At 37.0% G+C, this 24633-nt stretch overlaps 1 protein-coding gene across 8 annotated transcripts in view; it reads left to right on the top strand.

The window, feature by feature from the left end:
* The window catches only part of PTPN12 (protein tyrosine phosphatase non-receptor type 12), a 100183-nt gene extending 76527 nt beyond the window's left edge, over positions 1-23656 (top strand). For 6 of the 8 annotated variants that reach the window (XM_028158345.2, XM_028158376.2, XM_054726684.1 and 3 more), the window contains 9 exons: positions 809-886; positions 987-1085; positions 5409-5494; positions 11193-12163; positions 14781-14858; positions 15481-15548; positions 17528-17558; positions 22385-22483; positions 22792-23656. In XM_028158345.2, coding sequence (XP_028014146.1) covers positions 809-886; positions 987-1085; positions 5409-5494; positions 11193-12163; positions 14781-14858; positions 15481-15548; positions 17528-17558; positions 22385-22483; positions 22792-22853 — 1572 coding nt within the window. In that variant the 3' untranslated portion in view covers positions 22854-23656. The remainder of the gene's footprint in view (positions 1-808; positions 887-986; positions 1086-5408; positions 5495-11192; positions 12164-14780; positions 14859-15480; positions 15549-17527; positions 17559-22384; positions 22484-22791) is intronic. The other 2 variants (XM_028158370.2, XM_054726680.1) reach the window with 2 other exon arrangements.
* Positions 23657-24633: the final 977 nt, after the last annotated feature.

The following is a 24633-nucleotide window of genomic DNA, read 5'->3' as shown; positions in this document are numbered from 1 at the left end:
TGGTTGCTGGGCGTTTATTATATAGGACTGGAGGCCCAGTGCACAAAATTCATGCACGGGTGTGAGGGGGTCCCCTCTCCAATCCAGGACCCCCTCCCCCCCACCCGGGATCGGGCCTAAACCAGCAGTCATATATCCCTCTCACAATTCAGGACTGCTGGCTCCTAACTGCTCACTGGCCGGCCTGCTGGATTGCCCCTTGCTGCCCCCCCTGCCAGCCTGGTCGCCCCATGCAACCTGCTGTTCAGTCATTTGGTCATCCCTCACTAACCCCTGCCAGCCTGGTCGCCCCACATAGCCTGCTGTTCTGTCGTCCATCTGGTCATTTAGGTCATGATGGCCCCTGGCTTTTGATATATTAGGATAGTATGATCCCAACTAAATAGCCTATCTTCTCTCCTCTTTTGAATACCTCTCCTTCTTTCAGTCTTAGGCTTTATCCACATCAAGCTTCTTAACTCTCCAGATAGATTATATTTCCTTTACTTTTCACTCCATACACCAATCAGAGTTAGTCATAGTATCTTTATTCCCATTTCAGTGCAGTCATGGCTTGGCTGGACTTTTTTTGTGTTGTTTTTTTTTTTTTTGTTCATGTATCTGGCTCACTAGCTTGACTGTTGAGAGTCAAGATGAGCTTTAAGTTTACAATGCCAAGCAGTTTTTGATACAAGGTAGGTGGTATTCAGAATGTTTTCAGTTAGCCAGCACGTGTATAATGTATAAGGTCTATATGAAAAATTGAAGACTATTTTACTGTTTTTCTGAAGAGTTATCCAGAGTTCATGTATTATATTCTTTGTTTTAGAAAATACCAGAGGAGTTTAATGTATTTAATTTAATACAAGAAATGAGAACACAGAGGCATTCTGCAGTACAAACTAAGGTATAGTTTTTTTAATTCACTTTATAAACTATATTTTTAGATTTGCCTTTTGGGGTTTTTTAATGTCTTTCCTTTGTTTACCATTTCATCTCTCTAATAGGAGCAGTATGAGCTTGTTCATAGAGCTATTGCCCAATTGTTTGAAAAACAGCTACAACTGTATGAAATTCATGGAGTCCAAAAAATTGCTGATGGAGTGGTAGGTGTTGTTGGCCTATTAATTTTAGAATTCCTTTTACCAAGATGTAATATTTAGCTTTTTAATTGTCATCTTGGGTCTTAGCTAACATGAGACTATCCGTGACAGTTATTCTTTTTATTTAACCTTGATTTTAACTCCTTTCCTTCCTGTTTCAAACACTCAACTATGATGGATATTTAATAACTCCAATATAAGTTAAATAATATTCTAAACAATACATTAGGAAAGTAGTTCTTAGGTCAAAATTTATATAATATTTTATTGTCTTAAGTGTAAATTACTTTTTAAAAAATGAGCTGCATTGTTCCATAAATGAAAGAGTTCCAAACCTAAAGAAAGGCTTAAAGAGTTTATTTGAGCCAAGGCTGAGGGCCAGACTTAAAAGCAAAATTTCATTGCATTGAGAAAATGCTCTGGAGAATGACCATTTTGGAGTTGATTTTATACAGTAGAATCAAAGCGGATGTAAAGAAGTTGACAGTAAATCCATTGTTGGTAGAAGGAGGCAGGAGAAAGTAAAGCAGGAAATCTCTAGGATTGGATAAAAAGCAAAACGGAAAGGTACATATTTCTTTTACATTGGTGGGTGCAGGATAGTTAACATTTAATATACACAGTTTACAAAGGTATGCAGATAAGAAATAACAATGAGGAATGTTAGGAGTGTCTTGCCCCAGTATTGATATTTATCTTTGGAGGCTGGGAGAAGAGATCATTGTGACATTTTAAGTATATTACCTTAGATACACAAAAACAATATATAGGACTTGCTCAAGGTAAAGATTAATCTATCACATAGGCCTAGGACCTGACTTCCCATTATAACCTGTTGAGTTCAGAATTTTTATAAACAAAACATCCTGTGCTATTACCTTCAGTTACTGAGCTTGTTGGGCCTGCCAGGTAGCCAGTCCCCCTTTCCCTTCACAGTTCTCTCTCCTCGTTGCCACCCCCACCCAACTAATTGTAAGTTGATTCTACATGAATTTTATTTTATTCTTGGGCATGATAATGTAAAGTTTTATAGTTATATTGTACATGGTTTTTAATTAACCAGAATTATAGGGCCAAAATTGAGTCCCTTTTTGGCATGACTTAATTCAATGTTATTTTAGCCTTAAAAGATCTTACTGGAGAGAGGGCAGGATTAATATGGCAGAGGCGGGTTAGGTGGTCAGTGGAAAAGGTGAAGGGGATTAAGAAATACAGACTGTCGCCGTAGCCAGTTTGACTCAATGGATAGAGCATTGGCCTGTGGACTGAAGCATCCCGGGTTTGATTCCGGTCAAGGGCACATGCCCGGGTTTCGGGCTTGATCCCCAGTAGGGGGCTTGCAGGAAGCAGCCAATCAATGATTCTCTCTCATCATTGATGTTTCTATCTCTCCCTCTCTCTTCCTCTCTGAAATCAATAAAAAAAAAAATATTAAAAAACAAAAAAAGAAATACAGACTGTCAGTTACAGATAGAAGTCACTAGGATGAAATTTACAGCATAGGGAATATAGTTAGTAATATTTTAATACCTGTATGATGCCAAATGGTTACTAGAAACAATTGTGATCACTTTGTAAGGACTATGTCTAATATTATGTTGTATACCTGAAACTAATATGTGTCAACTATCATTTAAAGTTAAATTTTAGCCCTGGCCTAAAAGTAAAAAAAAAAATTAGCCCTGGCTGGATGGCTCAGTTACTTGGAGCATTGTCCCATACACCAAAAGGTTGCGGGTTTGATTCCCAGTCAGGGCACATACGTAGGTTGTGGGTTTGATCTCGGGTCTGGGTGTATATAGGAAGCAACTAATCTATGTTGCTTCACATTGATGTTTCTTTTTCTTCCTCTTTCTTCCCTCCCTCCCTCTTCTCTCTAAAAATCAGTTTTAAAAAACAACAACATTATCCTCCTCAGGTGATAATTAAAAAATGAAAATGATAAAGGTAAATTTTAGTAAAAAAGATTTTATTGGATATCAAAATTTTTTCATATATATTTTAGTTATTTCAGAGAGGAAGGGAGGAGGAAAGAGAAATATCAAGGATGAGAGAGAATCCTTGATCGGCTGCCTCCTACATGTCCCCTACTAGGGATCGAGCCCTAAAACTGGGTATGTGCCCTGACCAGGAATCGAACCCGGGACCTGTTGGTTCATAGGTCTATACTCTACCATCGAGCACATGCCAGGCAGATATCCAAACTTTTGACCTGATAAAAATATATATTCTTATATTGTTCTCCTTTCTGCCTATTTTTCTAACTAGCTCTCTTCTTTCCTCTCTATATAATCACCTTGTCCTTAAAGATTTGGGGCTTTTTAGTAAAAAAATTTTTACATTTTTATCATTGAACCCTAAGACAACTATCACATGATAAACCAACTTAGCTCCAATAATTGAAGTAAAATGAGGAAATGAGTTGCAAAATTTGTAACCTTTGTTTTCCTCTTTCCATGGTTTTGGCAATTTCCCAGACTATTTGTTTGAACTTTCTTGGTTTTCTAAATGAGAGATTTGTTATCAAATGCTGATCTCAACGTGTTAGTATAATCTAACATTAATCCTTGAGTTGTAGGAACTGTATTCTTCCTTTATAAGCCAAGTGAAAATTTCAGATTTGTAAAAATTCATTTATGTGACCTCATTCTTATTTCCTTCATTAACAGAGGAATGATTGTACAACTAGGCCTCATACATTGCCATCATATTTTTCCTTTAGTTTAACTAAATCCTGTTATAACCTGTGCTAAATGTAGCCAAATAGTTTATAATATAGAATAGAATGCTAACATATTATTGCATATAATCTTACCTAAATTGGGATTCATTAATATTTCAAAAAGCTAAGTAGGTGTGCATTTTTCTTTAAACTTTAATTGAAAAATATACCAATTTTCCCCCCATAAATGCAATATTAATTTCAAAGTTTAAGGTTTTTATACTACAGAAATGCAGATGTTTTAAACTCTAATTTCCTTAGTATATAGAAAGGAAAAATATTCTAACCATTACTTTTTCCTTTTCATTGAATTTATTGGGGTGACACTGGCCAATAAAATTTTACCAGTTTCAAGTGCACAATTCCACAACACATGATCTGTACACTGTATTCTGTGTTTACCACCCCAGATCAAGTCTCCTTCCACCACCATTTATCTCCCCATACCCTTTTGCACCTCCCCTCGTCCTAACCATTACATTTTTAATCATATAGAAAACATTTTTCATATTATTTTTTATTGTGCTATAATCTACAAATAAGTATTAATTTCAGGTATACAGCATAATGATTGATATTTGTATATATTGTGAAATGATAACAAAAATAAGTCTAGCCCTAGCCAGTTTGGCTCAGTGGATAGAGCGTCGGCCTGCGGACTAAAGGGTCCCAGGTTCGATTCCGGCCAAGGGCACATGCCTGGGTTACTGGCTTGATTCCCCCCCAGTAGGGGATGTACAGGAGGCAGCCAATCAATGATTCTCTCTCATCATTAATGTTTCTATCTCTATCTCTCTCCCTTCCTTTCTGAAATCAGTAAAAAATATATTAAAAAAAATAAGTCTAGTTAATGCTCATTACCACACATAGTTAAAACATTTTTTCTCTTGTGATAAGAACTTCTAAAGTTTACTCTCTTAGGAACTTTCAGATATACAGTACAGATCGTTAGCTACAGTTATCATGTGTACATTACATCCCATGACTTAATCTTCATGCAAGGGTGTGTTTACTGATTTTGGGGATAGAGATAAACATCGATCTGCAGTGAAACAGGGCTCTATACACTAATGGACACTAATGTAGTGACGGAGAGAATAGGAAAAGGAACGACTAAAGTGAATTCTGGGACCTGTTTAATGTACTAGGTAGCAGTAGAGGTCCACAATAGGTTGGGAAGGTGAAGGGTATAAGCCTTATTTTGTTGTTGGCTTTTTCCCTCTTCATGTTAAGTTTCTAGCATAGTGAGGTGTTAAAGAAGATATCTTTGATCTTTATTTCCTTAGGAAATCTGTTATTTCGTTTGTTTGTTCGTTTGTTTGTTTTTTGGTGCTGAAACCTGGGGAAATCTGTTTCTTTTTATAGTAGTACTTGAAATATGTTGAAATTCTGCTATATGCAATTGATATTTTTAGTAACTGGAGATGGACCAGGTTTGATAGCCCCTCAGGCTATAATATGGAATATATAAGGCCCATTTTGTTACCTGGAAAAATTGGTAATATTTGAAAATTTCAAAAGCCCAGAAACAATTTATTTGAAATATGAGGAAAGAAACTTATTTTTCTCCCAACTTTAATGAAGCATTTTTCCTCTCTTGGCAGAATGTAATTAATACTGAAAATCTGGTCAGCTCCATAGATTCTGACAAACAAGATTCTCCCCCTCCAAAACCACCAAGGACTCGCAGGTATTGTATGTCGCATTTTCTTTGAAAGGACACTTTTATTTTACTCACTGTTTTTTAAAATAAATGCTGACTAATTTCTAAGTTTTTTTAATAACTTTCATTAGTTTTTTGTTTAAGATGTAGCATATCTATGGCAATTAATTTTTTACTGTACTACATAAATTTTTTTTCACTTGATAAAATTTCAATAGTATACTGTATAAGAACAGTGCGCATAACCATGTTTTGGTATGTTGTACAGTAAAATTTTAAATATTCTGAAGATTATAATTTCTCTTCATGACTCTACAGGTAATATGATTGCCAAAAATTATATGCAAATTGAAGAATTTATGTGAAGATGTTTTATGACATTACTAGCAAACATGAGTTTATTACTCTGTAGATTTTCTTAGTTTCAGGTGGGATAGCATAGTGGTTAGACAATTATATAATTTTCTAAGTGATTCCCTTGATAATTCTAGTACCCACCTAACACCATAAATTGTTATTACTAAGCTCATTTATAATAGTTAAACATATACTTTTGTTCTCTTTTTCTCTCCCATCTCTTTGAGAGTAGCTGCTAGGTCAGTGGTCAGTTAATGTGATAGTGTGTAAAAGGTATAGACAGAGTCAGAAAGATTTAGTTTCAGTTCTTTTTCAGCCACTTATTAGTTTTGAGGGTTTTCAGTTTAAGTATTCTCCTAAGAACTAAATGAAATAAAGTATGTGGAGTTATGATCAAGTTACTGAATTATTTGTATAAGGAATCACAGTAGGAGATATGTAATAAAACTGAGAATGACTTAAACTGTCTTGTCTCAAGCACATATCTGCCCAAACTGATTAATCTTTTCCTCAGAGCAAGTTTTCTTTTACATAGAATTCACCAATTCTTTCCCCTTAAAAGCTTGATAGAAGTTAACTTATGTTGGGTGAGATGATTAGGGTTGGGTGTTGGCATTGAGTCCTTATACCTTAACAAGATCATTCCTTTTTAAAAAAGAAAAAGACTACAGCTACTCTCAATAACTAAGGCAAAATGTAATAGTTATTATTGTCTCTAGAATATTTTTCTAAGGAAGATCAAGAAACCTAGATAGATGGGTTTAAGTTTCAGCATTCAAATGCTCAGTATGTTAAATCTGCATTAACAAAACTTACGGTATCTACTGAAATTAGAATTTTAATCTCCAATGGAAGGTAGTCAGTTAAAAACTGTAAATTGTTAGTTCAACTTTTTGTCCCATATATGGGAGTCCTAAAAGAAACTGTACTGGCTGTAAATGAAATTAAGAAATATTTTGCTACTCTTAATACCTTTTAATTTTTATTTTTTTGAGATTGAGCCAATGTAGAGGTTTTCAAGCTGTACACTTGACATTTGTGATTTATATGGTTATCTACCTCTAACAAATAATGGTAGCCTCTTCTAATTTTGAAGGAAAAAATGAATAGAATATTCAGAATTTTAAGCCTTTCTCATATACCTTCTCACAAGTTTGGCTCCTGTTATTCCTTAGTAAACAAAAAGATAAGTAGTAACAGAAAAATGTTCACTCACCTTATATGGGATTTTATTTGGGGATATGTGCTCACACATATAGTTGTTGTTTTTTTTTTATTGTCTAAAGTTTTACATATGTCTCCTTTTTTCCCCTATTGACCCCCCCCTCCCCCAAGTCATTCACACCCCAGGCAAGCCCCCACAGCCCCAGTGTCTGTGTCTATTGGTTATACTAATATGCATGCATACAAGTCCTTTGGTTGCTCTCTAACACATAAGTTTCTTATGTGTGACTTTATATTACATGCTAAGGTAAGGTTCTCTCTTTTTTTAAAATTAGGTAGTGAGTCAAATGGCAGAATTTCATTGTGTTCCTTGTGACTTCTAGGTTGAGTTGAGTTTTAGAATTATTGTAAACTAGAGGGCTGGCACACGAAATTCGTGCACTTGGTTGGGGGTCCCCCTCAGCCCAGCCTGCGCCCTCTCTCGGTCTGGGAGCCATCAGACATCCTTAGTGCTGCCATGGAGGTGGAAAAGGCTCACATCACCACTGCTGCACTCGCCAGCGTGAGTCCAGCTTCTGGCTGAGTGGCGCTCTCCCAATGGGAGTGCACTGACCACCAGAGGGCAGCTTCTGCATTGAGCGGGATCAGGTCGAAACTGGCTCTCCAACATCCCCTGAAGGGTTCCAGATTGCGAGAGGGCACAGGCCAGGCCGAGTGACCCCACTGGTGCATGATTGATCGGGGCTGGGAAGGGACACGGAGGTTAGCCAGCCAGGGAGGGCTCCAGGGCTTGTCCGGCCTGTCTCGCTCAGTCCCAATTGGCAGGACCCCAGCAGCAAGCTAACCTACCAGTCAGAGTGTCTGCCCCCTGGTGGTCAGTGCACGTCATAGCGAGCAGTTGAGTGCCCTTAGGATATCATTAGCATATTATGCTTTGATTGGTTGAACAGATGACTGGATGACCGGACACTTAGCATATTAGGTTTTTATTATATAGTATTGTTAACTGAAAATAAAATCACAAGAGCATAAGATGAATAAAAAGTAAAAATGGTATACTTTGTTTTTCAGTATGGCTTCAGTAAGTAAGTTAACTGGTTATTTAGACTACATGTTTGTTGTGTTAGATTTAATCTGTCATGTAATTATGCTTGATACATACTTAATACGTAAATCATTATAAGAAAAGTAATTTTATAAGTTCCTATAAAATATAAATTTGAAACAAGTTATAGTGTTACTCATTTTAAAACGTGGTCAAACAAATGTAAATTTTCTTTATTATAAAGTCCGAACTTATTGTGAAATTCTGGGCCTTCATAGGATAGCTTCATCCTATCTTTTTAGCGTTATTTTTCAATATTTCTCTGTACTCCATAAGGACCCAAACTGTTGTATTCACTGTTTTATCTTCTTCTGGAACTGGTATAATGCTTAGCTTAGCAAGCAGTAGATTCTGAATATTTTGTTTTATTTTTGAGAAGTGAAAAATGCCTTCCTCAGAACAGGTGAAATCAAGAACAATATTTATAAAAAGAATGATGCAAATCATATTGTATTTCTTCACTGGAATTTTTTTGCTTCAGAATATCTAGTGAAAATAGGAATGTGGTTAGTATAGTGGTAAATAAGGATATAGCATGTTTTTATGTTTTTATCATTTTTGTGCACATGAAAGTGCTGTAAAGTGTTCTAAGCATTGTTTCATTAAAATAAGGGAGGATAAGAAAAAAGTCTGTCATTATAATTATCAATAAAATTTGAGTAGCCACAAATACCACAAAGGACACAAGGAAACTTTTGGAGGTGATGGATATGTTTATTATCTTGATTGCAGTAATAGTATCATGGGTATATACATATGTTCAAATTCATCATATTATATACATTAAATATGTACGGTTTTTGGTTTATTAGCTATACCTTAATAAAGCTACCTTTTAAAATGTGAGTAGCCAAGAATATATAACTTATGTACATATCAACATCATGCATAGACTACTTCTTCTAAAAGCATTTCTAGTATTATTGGTTAAATAAGGCAGTTTGAATACTTATCTCTGGTCCCTTTCTAAACTTCCTAAAATTATAGTGAAGAAATATAAAAATATGCAAAGATTTTTTTAAAAAAATTGGAGCAGATATGTCATCATATGAGATGTTGACAAAATATAGGAAAGTGAGGAGCACATTGACCAATGAAAAGGGACCTAACAGAACAAAGAAAGTTAAAACTTGCTGCCTTGTAGGTGGGCAAACGAATAAGAAGCAAGATGATTCTCTTAAAAGAATCCCCAGAGAGGCTCAGAAATTGGAGATCCTACTTAAGGCTCTTGTGTAGGATGGTACTGAAAACAAGAAGAGTACTCGAATGTCTCTATAAGAGTATTTAGAACCCCAGATTCCTTTCATCAAATTGAACAGACAGATGACTGCTTCTCACATCCTGGCCACACAGTATGAGGGATTTACTCTGGAGTGGCTGAACCAGGGAATCTCTAGATTCAAGGACATCAGGTCCAATTGGTGAATGGGGTTGTGTGTCTTACTGAAAACAGGAATCTGCATGCTGAATAATGAGATCCTCCAGCTCCCTTGCTCTTACCCTTTATTTGGCTCCCAGAATATTGGTAGCTACTTCTGGTGTTGACAGTATCTCTCGAAAAACTACCAGCCCAAGAGAAGAAAGGTATCATCATTGATGGTTGTGGCCTACCATTGATATTGCAAGAGCTATGTTCAGGTCCCATGCAGTGAGATGATCACTAAGCCTCAAGCCCTCCCCCCTTACATTATACATATACATCTTCCAGTCATTTTTAATATTTCTCTTTTTTTTTCAGGTAGAATTTAATAGATTAATTTTTTTATGTATACTTTTTTCCCCCAGTTTATATTCAACACCATTCTGCATTAGCCTCAGATGCATAGTGGTTAGACAATGATGTACTTTACAGAGTGAACCAAAGCAGGGAAGATCAGACCTTTGATCCCCTAACATGAAAGACAGCCCCAAATAAGCAGGAAAAAAGGAAGACAATACATAGTAGAAGAAAGATGCGTCGGGGGGTATTTGTACATTTTTTCGTTCATTAGAAAATACTGATACCATGAAATACGAACTGGGTGGTAAAAAATAAGCTATTGGGAATATTGCAAAAAATTTAAATTAAACAGAGGCTGGAAGAGAATAAGGAAATCTTCCATGAATATGAACAAATACAAAGAGATAGAAAATCGGCCAGGCCGGTGTGGCTTAGTGGTTGAGCATCAGCTCATGAACCAAGAGGTCACTTGTTCGATTCCCCGTCAGGGCATCTGCCCAGGTTGCAGGCTAGATCCCCAGGAGCAGTCTCCAATAGGGGTCGTGCAGGAGGCAGGTGATTGATGATGCTTCTCATCGATTTTGCTGTCTCTATCCCTCTCCCTTCCTCCCTTCCTAAAAATCAACAAAAACTTTTTTTTTTTTTAATCGGAGAGAGAAGATAAGAAATTAGAGAATCAAACCAGGAGGTCTGTCAAAAAAATAAGTTCACATTTAAAGGACTAGGCATCAGAATTACAAAATTCTGAGGGAAAATTATTTCTAATCCAGAATTATATACCTTTTCAATAAAAATCAATAACCTTGAAAATATAATACTTAAATATACAAGGCCTCAAGAAATTTGCCTCCTAAGTATAGTTCTTAAGAAGCAACTAGAGGAGGCTGTAACCCTCCAAAATAAGGGAGTATACCCAGAAAAAGGAAGATGGGACCTGGGAAACAGGAGAGAACCTCAACTCTGTGATAGCCTAGGGAGGCAGTAGCCCACACTAGAGCAGGAGGCCCAAAGTTTCTAAGAGGGATGCCTATGGTGCTTGACTAGGTGAGAGAGGTGTACAAATCTGCAGGAAAGTTAGAAGGCTGAATTACTGATGATACATAGAAAACCAAGCCATCAGAAACCCAAATCATTTAGTAGGGGAAAACAAGAACTTATATAAGAAGAGATATAAAATCATGGTATAATTGTGTACATGTATTACCTTGTTAAACATTAAATTTTCTTAGTTTGACAAATTATGCTTTTTTGTTCATACAAATTATAGACTCTACTGGCTTTTAATGTTATAGATTTAACTATATAATTGTTACCTATCAACTTATTTTACAAAGGATGAACATTCTTACAATAGCCTTTTATTTCATGCTTGTTTTCAGTTGCCTCGTAGAAGGGGATGCTAAGGAAGAAATACTGCAGCCACCAGAGCCTCACCCAGTGCCACCCATTTTGACACCTTCTCCCCCTTCAGCTTTTCCAACAGTCACTACTGTGTGGCAGGACAATGACAGATACCATCCGAAGCCCGTGTTGCACGTGGTTTCATCAGAACAACATTCAACAGACCTCAACAGAAATTATAATAAATCAGCAGAACTTCCAGGGAAAAATGAATCATTTGAACATACAGATAAAAAATTGGAGCGAAATTTAAGTTTTGAAATTAAGAAGGTCCCTCTCCAAGAGGGACCAAAAAGTTTTGATGGGAACACACTCTTGAATAGGGGACATGCAATTAAAATTAAATCAGCTTCACCTTGTATAATTGATAAAATCTCTAAGTCGCAGGAATTGAGTTCAGGTGATCCGAAAGTTGATGATATTTCTCAGAATTCTTGTGTGGACTGCAGTGGAACACTGTCAAATAAAGCTCCAGTTATCCCACCAGAAGAATTACAGAAGAATTCAGACATACCTCCAAGGCCAGACTGCTTGCCTCTTGATGAAGAAGGACACGTAACATGGTCATTTCATGGACCTGAAAATACCTTACCCATGCCTGATTCATCTGAAGCGATATCTTCAGATACCTGTCAAACAATGAAAACTGTGAGTTTAACACCAAGCCCCACAAAACAAGTCGAAACCCATGATCTTGTGGATCATCATAGCAGTTCACCTCTATTCAGAGCACCCCTCAGTTTTACTAATCCTCTTCACTCGGATGACTCAGACTCAGATGAAAGGAACTGTGACAGTGCTGTGTCCAAGAATAAAACTAATATTTCAACAGCAAGTGCCACAGTTTCTGCTTCCACTAGTACTGAAAGCATATCTACAAGGAAAGTATTGCCAATGTCCATTGCTAGGCATGATATAGCAGGAACAATACATTCAGGTGCTGAAAAAGGTAATAATAGTATTTAACACTTAAATATTTTTACTATGTGCCAGTCACTGTGCTAAGCACTTTAGCTGTATTACTAATTCATTGTTTTATTCCACACTTGACTCTAAAACCTACAGCAAAATTTCATTATTTTAGACAAGTTTCTTTAAAGTAAGCTTTTATTATCTTAATATGATCACATTGCATTACTGGATTTTGTGTTTTCAAAATGTTTCAATTGTAACTGAAAAATTTTCTTTTTTTCTGTATTATAGCTTTTAGTATTTTACATGGGTCAAAAATCTGTATAATAGAAATAATTTAAGAAAGATAATTGCTTGAAATAACAGTGGCACAAATATTGTAGAATGGCTTGATTGGCCACTTAATTCCACTCATGTCTATAATAAATACTTAATTGTTATCTTTTTATGCTCTTTTGAATACAAAAATTTTTAAACCTTTCTTCATAAGTTCTTGAAAAAGAAGCTGCTTTCAATCCTGAGTTTAATGCAAGAAGCAGTATTGCACCTACTCAGCAGACTGGGAATTTTAATCCTTTCAGTAGTGAGTGGGATATATCTGTATTTAGTCATCAGTGCTCTTATTTAATGAAGCAGTCTTATTATTTCAACATAATGCATGTGCTCAGTTCCCAATATGTATTATTGGTTCTTGAAACAATTTGATCTGCTACTTTCTTAAACAGACCAAAAAGTTGAGAGCAAATATATAAACATGAAAGCTATTTTCTGATAGAGTATCAGTGGTCATTTACTTGTCAGTGAACTTTTATAATGACACATACAGACATATTTGTAATGTGCTGGCATAAAAGGTACTGTGAACCTGAAAGATGATTTTCCTTTTCTATTTCTGACCCAATACGTACCACCTTTGTTGTACCTTTATTTTCTCCAACTCAGACATACTGTATTTTTTTTTATCTTGAGAATGTATCTGGTAGAGTAGATGAAACTCTAAGCTAGTTCCTAAACTTTATGATTCTCTATATTCTTGCTTCTTCTGTGTTTTATTTGAAGGATCTTCAGAAGATAATGGTTACCATAATAAATATTACTTTACCAGTTGGCCATAATTTAAATTTGTTGATATATTTTTCTCCCTCGATTTCAGAGTTTGAAATATAACTACCTTGCCCTAGCTGGTTTTGCTCAGTGGATAGAGCATCAGCCTGCGGATCCAAGGGTCCCAGGTTCGATTCTGGTCAAGGGCACATGCCTGGGTTGCAGGCTCGGTCCATCGTGCAGGAGGCAGCCAATCAATGATGCTTTCTCATCATTGATGTTTCTATCTCTCTCTTCCTCTCCCTGTCTGAAATAAATAAAAATATAAAAAATAAATAAAAAGAAAACTACCAAGTTGTAACTACTTAAAAAAATGTGTAGATAAGAAATTTTCATTTGGGGCTTTTTTCTTTTGGCATATTAGGCATGTGTCTTGGGTCTATGAATTTTTTTTTAACAACTACTAGAAATAGAATTTGGTGAGGACAGGAAGGATGCATGATGTGATATGCTTGTTAAATTTACTACCACGTGTTTAGTCTTTTGGTGATAGCAGGAGTCCCTTTAAAATACTGTACAGGGATAATTGAAAGCACTCTATTGTATAGCAGCTCACTTGTGCTTTATTTTGTTTGTATTTCAAAGCAAAGATAGCTATCAATGTGATTTCAGGTTTCTTTTCACCCTTACCTGACTATGCTATATTAGTTTGGTATTCACTGAAGATTTTCCTGTGTAAGCATTCTGTGCCGCAACATAATTATAAGCAGTCCTTTTGTCTTCTTCTTCTTCATAGTTGATTTTTAGAGAGAGGAAGGGAGAGAGAAAAAAACATCGATGTGAAAGCGAAACATCTAATGGCTGCCTCCTGAATTGCCCCGAGGAGATTGAACCCACAACCCAGGCATGTGCCCTTGCCTGGGAATTGAACCAGCCACCTCCTGATGCACAGAACGATACTGAACCAACTGAGCCACACCGGCCAGGGCAGTCCTGTTTTTAATGTTGTTATTTACCTTGTAGTTGAACCATTGGCTCAAGAAGTAGATTTTCGTTTGTTTGATTGATTGATTGTTTTAGAACTTGTTAGGGAATTAAAGAGAATAACTTTGTTTTGATACCTAAAACAACCTTTGGCGTAAGTTACTGCCTGAAAAAAATTCCTGGTTATGAATTCTGACTTTAAAACTGACTCAGGTGTCCTGAAAGATTTCTCAAACTTGGCTACACTAGGCTCCCACACAATGTATGATTTGCAAAAGCCTATGTAAAGTATGCTGTCTTTGGTTGAATAACCTCTAAAACAAGTTTACAACATAGAAAATACAACCCAGAGATTCAGGGAGGAACATGCAATTGAGAAGAAAGGGCCACAGTTATTAAAAAAAAAAAAAGGCTTTAAGGATGAGGACTGCCATAATTCTTGACAACAAGTAAAGTGGTGAAGATGTGTTTATTTTCCACATTTAAAAAACTGGTTCTCTTAGATACTTGTGGTAGTGAGTTTTAGAATCTCAAGAAAGGTCTCTCTGTTTAGATGAGTTCATTTTGAATGAGTCAACATTTTAAACAAGTTCATAATTTGTCTAAATGTTATGTATTTACTATAGATGTTGATGTTAGTGAAGATTTACCTCCTCCTCTCCCTGAAAGAACTCCTGAATCTTTTGTATTAGCAAGTGAACATAGTGAGTATCTTCTGGTTTTACAAAAATATTTCAAAAACACAATTTGGTATCCTTTCATTCATTATGAAAATACATTGATTGGTTCACTTGGTGCCAGTTCAGGTATAAACAGTAAATTGTGTTGTAGGTGAATATCACTCAGTTGGTGTTGAGGGACACTTCAGGCCACAAGAGTTACCAGTGAGAACTGGGAAAAGTGGGCATATTTCAAAGCATTGATACTGTATTTTTCTTCCTTCCCCTCCAGAAAGAGTACAGAAACAGCTTTATTCATATATTCACAGAATTGCTCACTACTCTTTATCTGAATTACATTTTACCAATATTTTATTAATTTCAACTGATTTTAAGAATGTTAAAAACAGTGAAGCCATATACTTTAATAATATTAAATCTAAGTTTGTCAAATCTGTAGATTATAGTGAGCTCATAATAAACTCTGATGTACTCCTTAAAGGAGGAAAACTTAAAGAAATATTCTTAAATTGATAGAAACAAATTTTTTTATGAAAGTGATAGTTTCTAAAAATCTATAGAATGTTTGTTTTTATATATTACCTAATGCAAGAAATTTCAAGAAGTAAAGATGTTAATTTTAATTGTAAGATTTCATTTTTCTCAGATACACCTGAAAGATCTGAATGGAGTGAACTTCAAAGTCAGGAAGAATCTGAACAAAAAAAATCTGAAGTGAGTCCTTTTGGTATTAAAACAGCAAGAGTTCAATATTTTTGCTTATCTTTTTTTTTTTTTTTTTTTTTTTTAGTACGTGCTCTTTTTTTATTTTTACTTTCTTTTTAAATATTTTTTTATTGTTGATAGTATTACCCCCTCCCTTTAGCCCCCTCCTCCCAGTTCCTACCCTCCCCCCCTCACCTCCCAGGTCTTCACTACCCTATTGCCTGTGTCCTTGGACTATGCATATTAGTTTATAAATTTTTTGGTTTATCTAGTCTTGTCCCCCCAGCCCCACATCAAGGTATGTCAGTCTGTTCCATGCCTCCATATTGTTAGTTTATAACTGTAGCTAAGACTATTAAATAAAATTTTTAACAGCATTTCTTGTGCAAAGATTTCAGATGAAATGTGAGATCTGGAGTTTTTACAAGGGCAACATGGTCTACCTATTACTGTCTCATCACCTCAGAGTATTATTTTCCCAAGCTGCTTTTGAAATTCATAAATTGTGCCATGTTCCAAATCATTCTGGAGGTATGAATGGAACAGGACTTACTATTTTCAGGGTCCTAGTACTTTCCTAGACTTTTTTCCTTCCATTATAACAGTAGGTATGAGGTTTCCTTTCACATTCAGGAAATGTATTGGTAGCTAAATATTTTAGCTGTGGAAAAATATGGGTTTTTTGGTCAACATTAATGTTTTCCTATTTCTCCCATATTTTAATATCACTGAAATTAGGGTACATCTTACAATTGATTAAAAACCACTGATACACTTTGTCACATAAAATAGTGTTAACCCTGTAAGAATGATGGTTTGTCTTACAATCCATGGTATCATAATTTGATAAATATGGTAAAAGACTGGCAAAATGCAATAGTGTGTATATTCCTTTGTGTAATAGCTCCTGCATTTTCACTTTTCATCCAGAGGACAAAGGAACTTCCCTATCTTTTTACTCCCAATATAAAGTACCATTCATTTAAAAATTTTAAGCCTATGAACAACATAAACTGATAAACAAAAATAGATCCAAAGGAAAAAAATATTTTAGAATATAATAGAAGTAATCCTGTTATTTGCAGATTTTTAATATTTCCTACTTTTGTGATAATGTACTATGTTAGTACAGTTTTGGTAATATTATACTTAAAATCCTTTTTTCCTTGAAATATTACTGTTTGCCGAAACCGGTTTGGCTCAGTGGATAGAGCGTCGGCCTGCGGACTGGAAGGTCCCGGGTTCGATTCCGGTCAAGGGCATATACCTTGGTTGCGGGCACATCCCCAGTGCGGGTTGTGCAGGAGGCAGCTGGTCGATGTTTCTCTCTCATCGACTTTTCTAGCTCTCTATCCCTCTCCCTTCCTCCCTGTAAAAATCAATAAAATATATATTAAAAAAAAGAAAGAAATATTACTGTTTATTGCATGTAATATTATATTTAAGATAGTTTTTCTTGAATAATTGGTGTTTATTGCATGTAACATATTTAAAATTGTTTTTGTTTTTTTAAAAAATATATTATTATTGATTTCAGAGAGGGAGGGAGAGGGAGAGAGATAGAAACATCGATGAGAGAGAACCATGGATCGGCTGCCTCCTGCACGTCCCCTAGTGGGGATCGAGCCTGCGACCCAGGCACGCGCCCTTGACGGAATCGAACCCAGGACCCTTCAGTCTGCAGGCCGATGCTCTATCCACTGAGCCAAACCGGCCAGGGCTATAAAATAGTTTTTCTTGAGATCTTAATGTTTATTGCATGTAACATTATACTTAAGATTGTTTTTCTTGAAATATTAATGTCTATTGCTTGTAACATTATTATATTTTTTAAAATGAATAAAGTTAGTTTATTGGGTATTTTTTTAAGCCTAATTGAAAACATCATTGTTTTCCTTTGACACTGATAAAGCTTAATTTCTTGGGATGGATACTCAGACAGATTTTTTTATATTTGTTTGTAAAATTATTAAATGTCATCCTTACAGGGCTTGATAACCTCAGGAAGTGAAAAATGTGGTAAGTTAGACTTTGTTCCTTTTTGCTATAGATTATATAGATTAATTTTCATAAAATAGCATGTCTTGTGGTATATGTTATTTGGTTATTTCTGTACGTGAAAATATGTAGGACACCTCTTCTAAAACAGGAATTATGTAGTATAATACTTCCAATTTAATTGCTATTCCAGAGATTATTATTGATCTGGAAAGTAACAGCATGTATTATTAATAGTTACAGGCTGATAGGAAGGAAATTATTTTAATGTATTTCCCAGTGTATTATTTTCTGTTGGCTATGAAACCACTTAGAATCCAGATCTGGCAATGATTTAAATAAATGCCCCATAATTAATCTATATGATTGAATTGGGCCCCTGAAAATACATTGCTTTGGAAATCTTTTAGGACTTAATACATTTGTGAAGACCATAAGATTATGTAGCTCAACCGAGTGTTATAATGCCAAGTTAAAATTTTTTCCTACCACATTACTTTTTACTATCATGCTAAATAGGTCAAGTTATTGTTAATTCTTATAAATCAGTACCATTAAGCAGCTCATCAAACATCCTAGTCTATGTAATTCCCTCAATTCATCTATCATTTCTGCCTTTATCCTCCATTCTGCTTCAGCTTCTCTCTCTGATGTTTGCCTAATGGGGCTCCATATCAGCTATTACTCTCTATCCACTTTCCTGAGGCAACATATTGTAAGTAAAAGAGCAAAAGCTTTAGAGTCAAGGCCACCTGAACTGGAATTCCATTTTTACCATTTTACTTACCACGTAGCTTTGTCTATGTTGCCTAATGTTTCTGAGCCTAAGTTTTCTTCTCTGTGAAATGGAGATAATAGTACCTACTCTAGCGGATTGTTGAATCACATAGAGTATCAAACACTGCCTGGCACACTCACATGGCAGCAATGCTATTATGACTATCTTTTTTTTTATTATTATTACTACTAGAGGCCCGGTGCATGAAAATTCATGCACTGGAAGGGGGAGGTCCCTCAGCCCGGCCTGCCTCCTCTCACAGTCTGGGAGCCCTCAGGGGTGGGAGGCAACCCGGTGATCAGGGGAAGGCAACACCCCCTTCACACCTCTGCTGCTGCCACTGCCGGCAGCGCAAGCCTCGGCCAGCCGTGGTTACCTGAGCCTCGGGTGGCCCTGGGTGCTTAGGCAGCCGCCATACGAAGCTTGCCTGCTCCTCGAGTATCAGCTGGGCAGCCGCCATCTGAGGCTTGCCTGTGCCTTGGGCCGGCCCTGGGCAGCTGTGGGGACTGGGGGACTACAGAGGCAGGCACCCTGGCGGGGCTGAAGGGACTGGGCGCCGCCATCTTATGGCTGTGGGCACTGCCATCTTTGAGGGTGGGGCAGTCAATTAGCGTATTCCCTCCTCGTTGGCTGTGGGCACCACCATCTTTGCAATGGCATGAGGGTCAATTAGCATATTCCCTCTTTATTAGATAGGATTACTGCTATGGCTGGATCCCTGAATCTTTTATTTTCTTAATATATGTTAACTCCTTTCTGGCTCCTTTTCTTTCTCTAACCAATCTAGTTACCATCCTCCATCACTCCAGTCACACTGAAAAATATCTTCCACTTTCTTGCTCCTAATTCCCATACCATTTTATTTTATCCCTTGGGCTTACTGAATACTGTAGATTAGCCTACAATTCTGGTCTTCTCCACAGTTGGGCCCTCAGCTTTGCCTGGTTATCTTATATGCTCTAGTTCAGTGATGGCGAACCTATGACACGCGTGTCAGCACTGACACGCATAGCCATTTCTGATGACATGCGGCCGCATGCCGAGGAAGAAACATTTGCGACTAGAGTCTTGGAGTTAGTTTTTTCCTCAAAGTGACACTACCCGAGTTATGCTCAGTTTTTTGGCGAAGTTTGACACACCAAGCTCAAAAGGTTGCCCATCACTGCTCTAGTTGGTACCTGAATTGTCCAAAGCTTTACTTCTTCTAATATCATCCATCCCACTAACTCTTAGCAAATGACCTTTACTTCGCTGGGAAAATTGAGGTTTTCAGACTAAATAGATCATCATTTCCTCCTAGAAGCCAGCCCTGAATACCTCACCACTACTAGTTCCACCTACATACCTCTTTTCTCTGCCCTCATTGCACCCTTTGTATAATCTACACTAATAAAAGAGAAACATGCAAATGACCATCACTCCGCTATGTTACCAGCCAATCAAGAGTGAGGATGCAAATTAACCAAAATTGGTGACGCCCATAGCGGCCAGGCAATGCTGGAGCTGCTGGGGGCCGGATCATAGACACAAACCTGCAGGCCTGGCACCCAGCAGCCCCAAGTCCCGCCACCACAGTGCTGGGGCTGCTGGGGGCTGGATTGGAGACACAAACCCGCAAGAAACCTGTGGAAAGGGAGGTAAACTATCATAACTTTATCTCCCTTTCCACAAGATGAGAAAACTGACCCTGGTTTATTTAGTGATGTGGCCCACACCTTTCTACAAGCACAGGGTATGTTATGACCACTCCCAGGAAGGTCTGGTCAGAATACCGTCTCCAGGGAATAACGCTACTGTGACAAATCATCTAAGAGAGGAAACAAGCTTTTGTTGGGTTTATTCTGAAGGTCAGAGAACATGCCACCCCAACATATGCTGTGTAGTTATATTGATGATCTTGAGCTGCAGATGCTTGAAAAACAGCAAATGCATGCAGAGGCTTTCACTGAAGTCTCCTGATCTGCCTAAAATCGGACCCCCCAAAAGGAGCTTAACCCTTTGCACTCGCTTGCTTTTTTCTCGATTCCTGCTACCGATGCTAACCGTGTCGAGTCACACTCGACATCTGAGTGCAAAAGGTTAAATGTCATAGGTCCCTTTGACAGGAGAAGTGTAATCAGGCAAAGAAGACTGACTCCTGTCACAGGACAGGAGAGTAGAAGTTGACATCACACCCAAACTTGGTTACAAACTATTTCCTCCCACCCCCATTCATCTTTCCTAAAAATCATTTACTCTCCTCTAAGAGGCCTACATCTCCTGCCCCATTTCCCTAGGAAGAAGGTATTTAAATCTACATTCTAAGCCACCTTGGGGAGTTACTCATTTTTCCCTGGGATCTCCCACATATACATGAGGTACACGTTAATGAACTTCTGTTTTTCTTTTGGTGATCTGTCTTTCATTACAAGGGCCTCCACTAAGAACTCAGAAAGGTAGAGGAAAACCTATTTTTCCTCCTCCATAATTCTGTCTCGGGAAATCAAGTCCCCAGCTGAACAATGAGGTTGGCTCAAGTACCAAGCAGTCCTGGCTGATGGGAGGGAAGCTTCTAGGGAGAAATCAATGATATTGGCATCAAAGTGGGATGGAGGGCACACACATGGTTGCTGGTGGGAGTTTAACGTGGTCCAACATTTTTGGAGTATGATTTTGCAAATTCGATATAAATGTTCAAGGTACATCCAAGAGTCTTCTTCTAGGAATCACATCTGCTGAGATAAAGCACAAGCGCATAAGCCCTGGTCAGAATCCAGGATGCTACTGCGGGATCCCCTTCAATGATAGGAAAACCTGGGAACAACCTGCATTTTTAGGACAAGGTGGCATCTATACTAATAAAAGGGTAATATGCTGATTAGACTGAATATCTTCCGGATGACCTTCCAGACGTCCTTCTGGACAAAGCCATGTTGGCGGGGCCAAGTCAGAGGAGGTTAGAGGCGATCGGGCAGGCAGGGGAGAGCAGTTAGGGGGATCAGGTCGGCAGGCAAGTGAGCGGTTAGGAGCCAGAGGTCCTGAGGGGTCCCAGATTGGAGAGAGTGCAGGCCGAGCTGAGGGGACCCTCTTCCCGTGCATGAATTTCGTGCACCGGGCCTCTAGTTTTATTATAAAACTTAACACACTACTATAATAATTAATGAGCTTTTCTGCCTCTCCTAATCTACCAGGGATCGGCAAACTACCACACAGGCATAATCCTGCCATTGGCTTCTTTTCTTGTTCTGCCCTTGATCTAAACTAGTGATTTTTACATTTTGAAAGAGTTGCTTAAAAACAAAGAAACAAAAATCAGTGAAGCATATGTGACAGGATTGTATTGGCTAGCAAAGCCTAAAATACTTATTCTCTAGACTTTTACAGGAAAAAGTTTACTGACCCCCTATCTGGGACCCTAAGCACTGTAGGATAAGGATCATAAAGTTGAGGATCATTGCAAGTGTGACTGAAATGATGCAGGGAAGGTATCTAGTTTGGATAGGGAAGGGAGAGAAACCGAAAAGGAGTTAACATATATTTAAAAGGTCATTTGACTTATACTCCAAGTTTCCAGAAAAGTTTCTTAACAGAGGTGTAGGGATGTGATAAAGGTTGTGAAAGAATGGATGAATCATAGCAGTTAATTTCTTTTGTTAACCTTATACATTAATAATTAAGTAATTAAACTAAAATTTAAGTAATGTAAAACTTATTTATAGGAGCAGACAGTAAGTTCATGGGTTTCCATATAAAAAGCATTTCAGTTGCAATTATTAGCACACAGTATAACTAATTTAAGGAAATACAGAATGCCAAGATGCAGGTTTATTCAAGTCAGAGCATAAGGATAAGCTTCACATTGCAGAAGTACTCACTGCAGATTTCTAGGTGCCCTGAAGAACACTTAGTATGATTTCCTGTGCTCACTATCTCATCATTTATATTTATTTGAGCCTCTAAAATCATGTCCCCAAGAGAAAACTTACTCTTTAACTTAATTTTTCAAATTAAAACAATTAGAAAATTCTACATAGGATGCTTCCAATAATGGTGATTAACATAGCTCTATTTTGCATTTTATATCATCCAGCAGGAGGTATTCACCCAGAGACTTGTACAGAATGTCCACCTACTTCGAGTAACAAGAAAGATCCAATACCAGAAAGTCCAACAAAAGCCACAGATATTGGTAATTTTAGAACTTGAATTATGTCATTAATGCTGGCAAGAATGAGAAAAAATCATTTGCCATCATTCCAGGATTTCCTTAAGGCAAAGTTTATCAAATGTTGTGCTATGATTTATTCAGTTTCTTAAATGAACTAACTACCCAAAACAAGTTGAAAGTTGATTTTGTGTTTAGAGTTTTGCTTAGTTTAAATTCTAAATTCCCATGTGGAAATTTATTTGTTCAAGAAGATAAGGATGTTTGACATGGTTTATACAGTATAAAAATATTTCTGAACACTGACAATTATTGTGGTGTTTTGATTATAGGTTTTGGTAATCGCTGTGGAAAACCCAAAGGACCAAGAGGTCCACCTTCAGAATGGACATGATTCAGGGAGCCAAAAACCACTTTAAATTATACTGGAAAATTCAAGTGCCACTGAAAGCCAGATTTATAGTATTCCTTCTTTAAAATGTGGGACTAACCGCAGTGTAGATTGTGACCTTTGCATTTTTTGCCAGGACCATCTACCTGCCTTACTACACTTAGGAAAAAGTATTACATATGGTGTTTTGTTTTGTTTTGTTTGTTAACTTCAAGTATTATTGCCTTAATGTCTCTTAACCCTGTTACACGCTGCTTGTAGACATGTTAATATAGTAATACTTTTATTATAAATTGAGTTTAAGGACTACTCTTTTGCTAATGTTTTATCATGTATGCATTATTTTGTATATGTACAGGGCAAGTAGGTATATAATTTGATAAAGTTGCAGTCATAAAATATTATTAACAGAAGATGTAAAATTTCTGCATGGTCTAAATCTCTGTGTACTTTATTTGTAAATTATTTGCCCTGAAGTTTTAGAAAATAGTTTCTGAATTTTAAAATTGCTGGATTCATGCAGCCAGCATTGCAGGTTATCAGAAATCAAAGATTGTAATAATAATACATTTTGTAAATTGTAAGCAAAAAGTTATTTTTATATTATATACTGTCTAATTGTCCATCCTAATTGTTCTTGTTTTCATCTAGTCATGGAGATTCAGTAAGTGCCTTGGAACAATATTGAATTCTCTTAGCTTGTGTGTGTTACTTTAATATTTGAACTCAACTGGGATTAGAAGACTATCAAACTACATGTATGTTTCAGGATATTTGACCTGCCATTAAAAATCAATTTTACAGTGCTTACTTGTCTTAGTTTTTCATTCCTCATTCTGAGGAAATTAGACTTAATATCTGCTGATTCATTCTTACCTTTTAATCTTTTAATTCAATAAGAGGGAGCATCTGCAAACACATGGCTTTGCAATTATAATACTTACAATAATTTTAATACTTATCCTTGAGTCAGCCCTAGGCATTACTGCTAATAAGATCCTAGTAAAACACCAAACCATTTGTGAGGTTAGGAAAGGGAAACTTTTGTGGGGGCATTTTCTTTCACATTCCTAGATCACAGTTCTCATTCATAAGTACCAACTTTGAATTGTGACATCATGGATTAAAATTAGTAGACATCAGTCCTGGCTGGGTGGCTCAGTTGGCTGGAACATCATCTCATACACCAAAAGGTTGTGGGTCAGGGCACATACCCATTTACCGATTTGACCCCTGATTGGGCTATGTACGGGAAGCAACTGATCTCTCTCTCTCTCTCTCTCTCTCTCTCTCTCTCTCTCTCTTTCTCATCTCTTTCTCTCAAATCAAAAATAGCATATCCTCAGGTGAGAATTTTTTTTTTTTAAGTGGGTATCTGTATTTTCCCTCTGCATACCAAAGGGGGAAGAAATTAAGAGACTAAAGTGAGATAGAGTAACCTTATGTGAGTAGAAAGATGATCATGAGGAGAAAATAATAGAATTTCATGCCAAAATATTTTCCTTTTTTTTTTTTAATCCTTACCCGAGAATATTTTTCCCCATTGATTTTTAGACAGTGGAAAGGCGAAAGGGAAGTGGGGGGAGAGAGAAACATCAGTGTGCCCTGACTGGGACTTTGATCTCTCCACCTTTCAATGTAAGGATGACGCTCCAACCTACTGATCCAAACTGACCAGGGCTCATTGGTTGATTCTTGGGTATGCCCTGACCAGGGACCGAACCCACATGGGGTGGAACTCTATAATCAACTGAGCTTACCTGGCCAGGGCCAATTTGGGGAA

Source organism: Eptesicus fuscus, chromosome 14 (assembly GCF_027574615.1).
Source record: "Eptesicus fuscus isolate TK198812 chromosome 14, DD_ASM_mEF_20220401, whole genome shotgun sequence".
Lineage (NCBI taxonomy): Eukaryota > Metazoa > Chordata > Mammalia > Chiroptera > Vespertilionidae > Eptesicus > Eptesicus fuscus.
The sequence above is the reverse complement of the archived record's forward strand: the minus strand, read 5'-3'. Positions and strand labels throughout refer to the sequence as shown.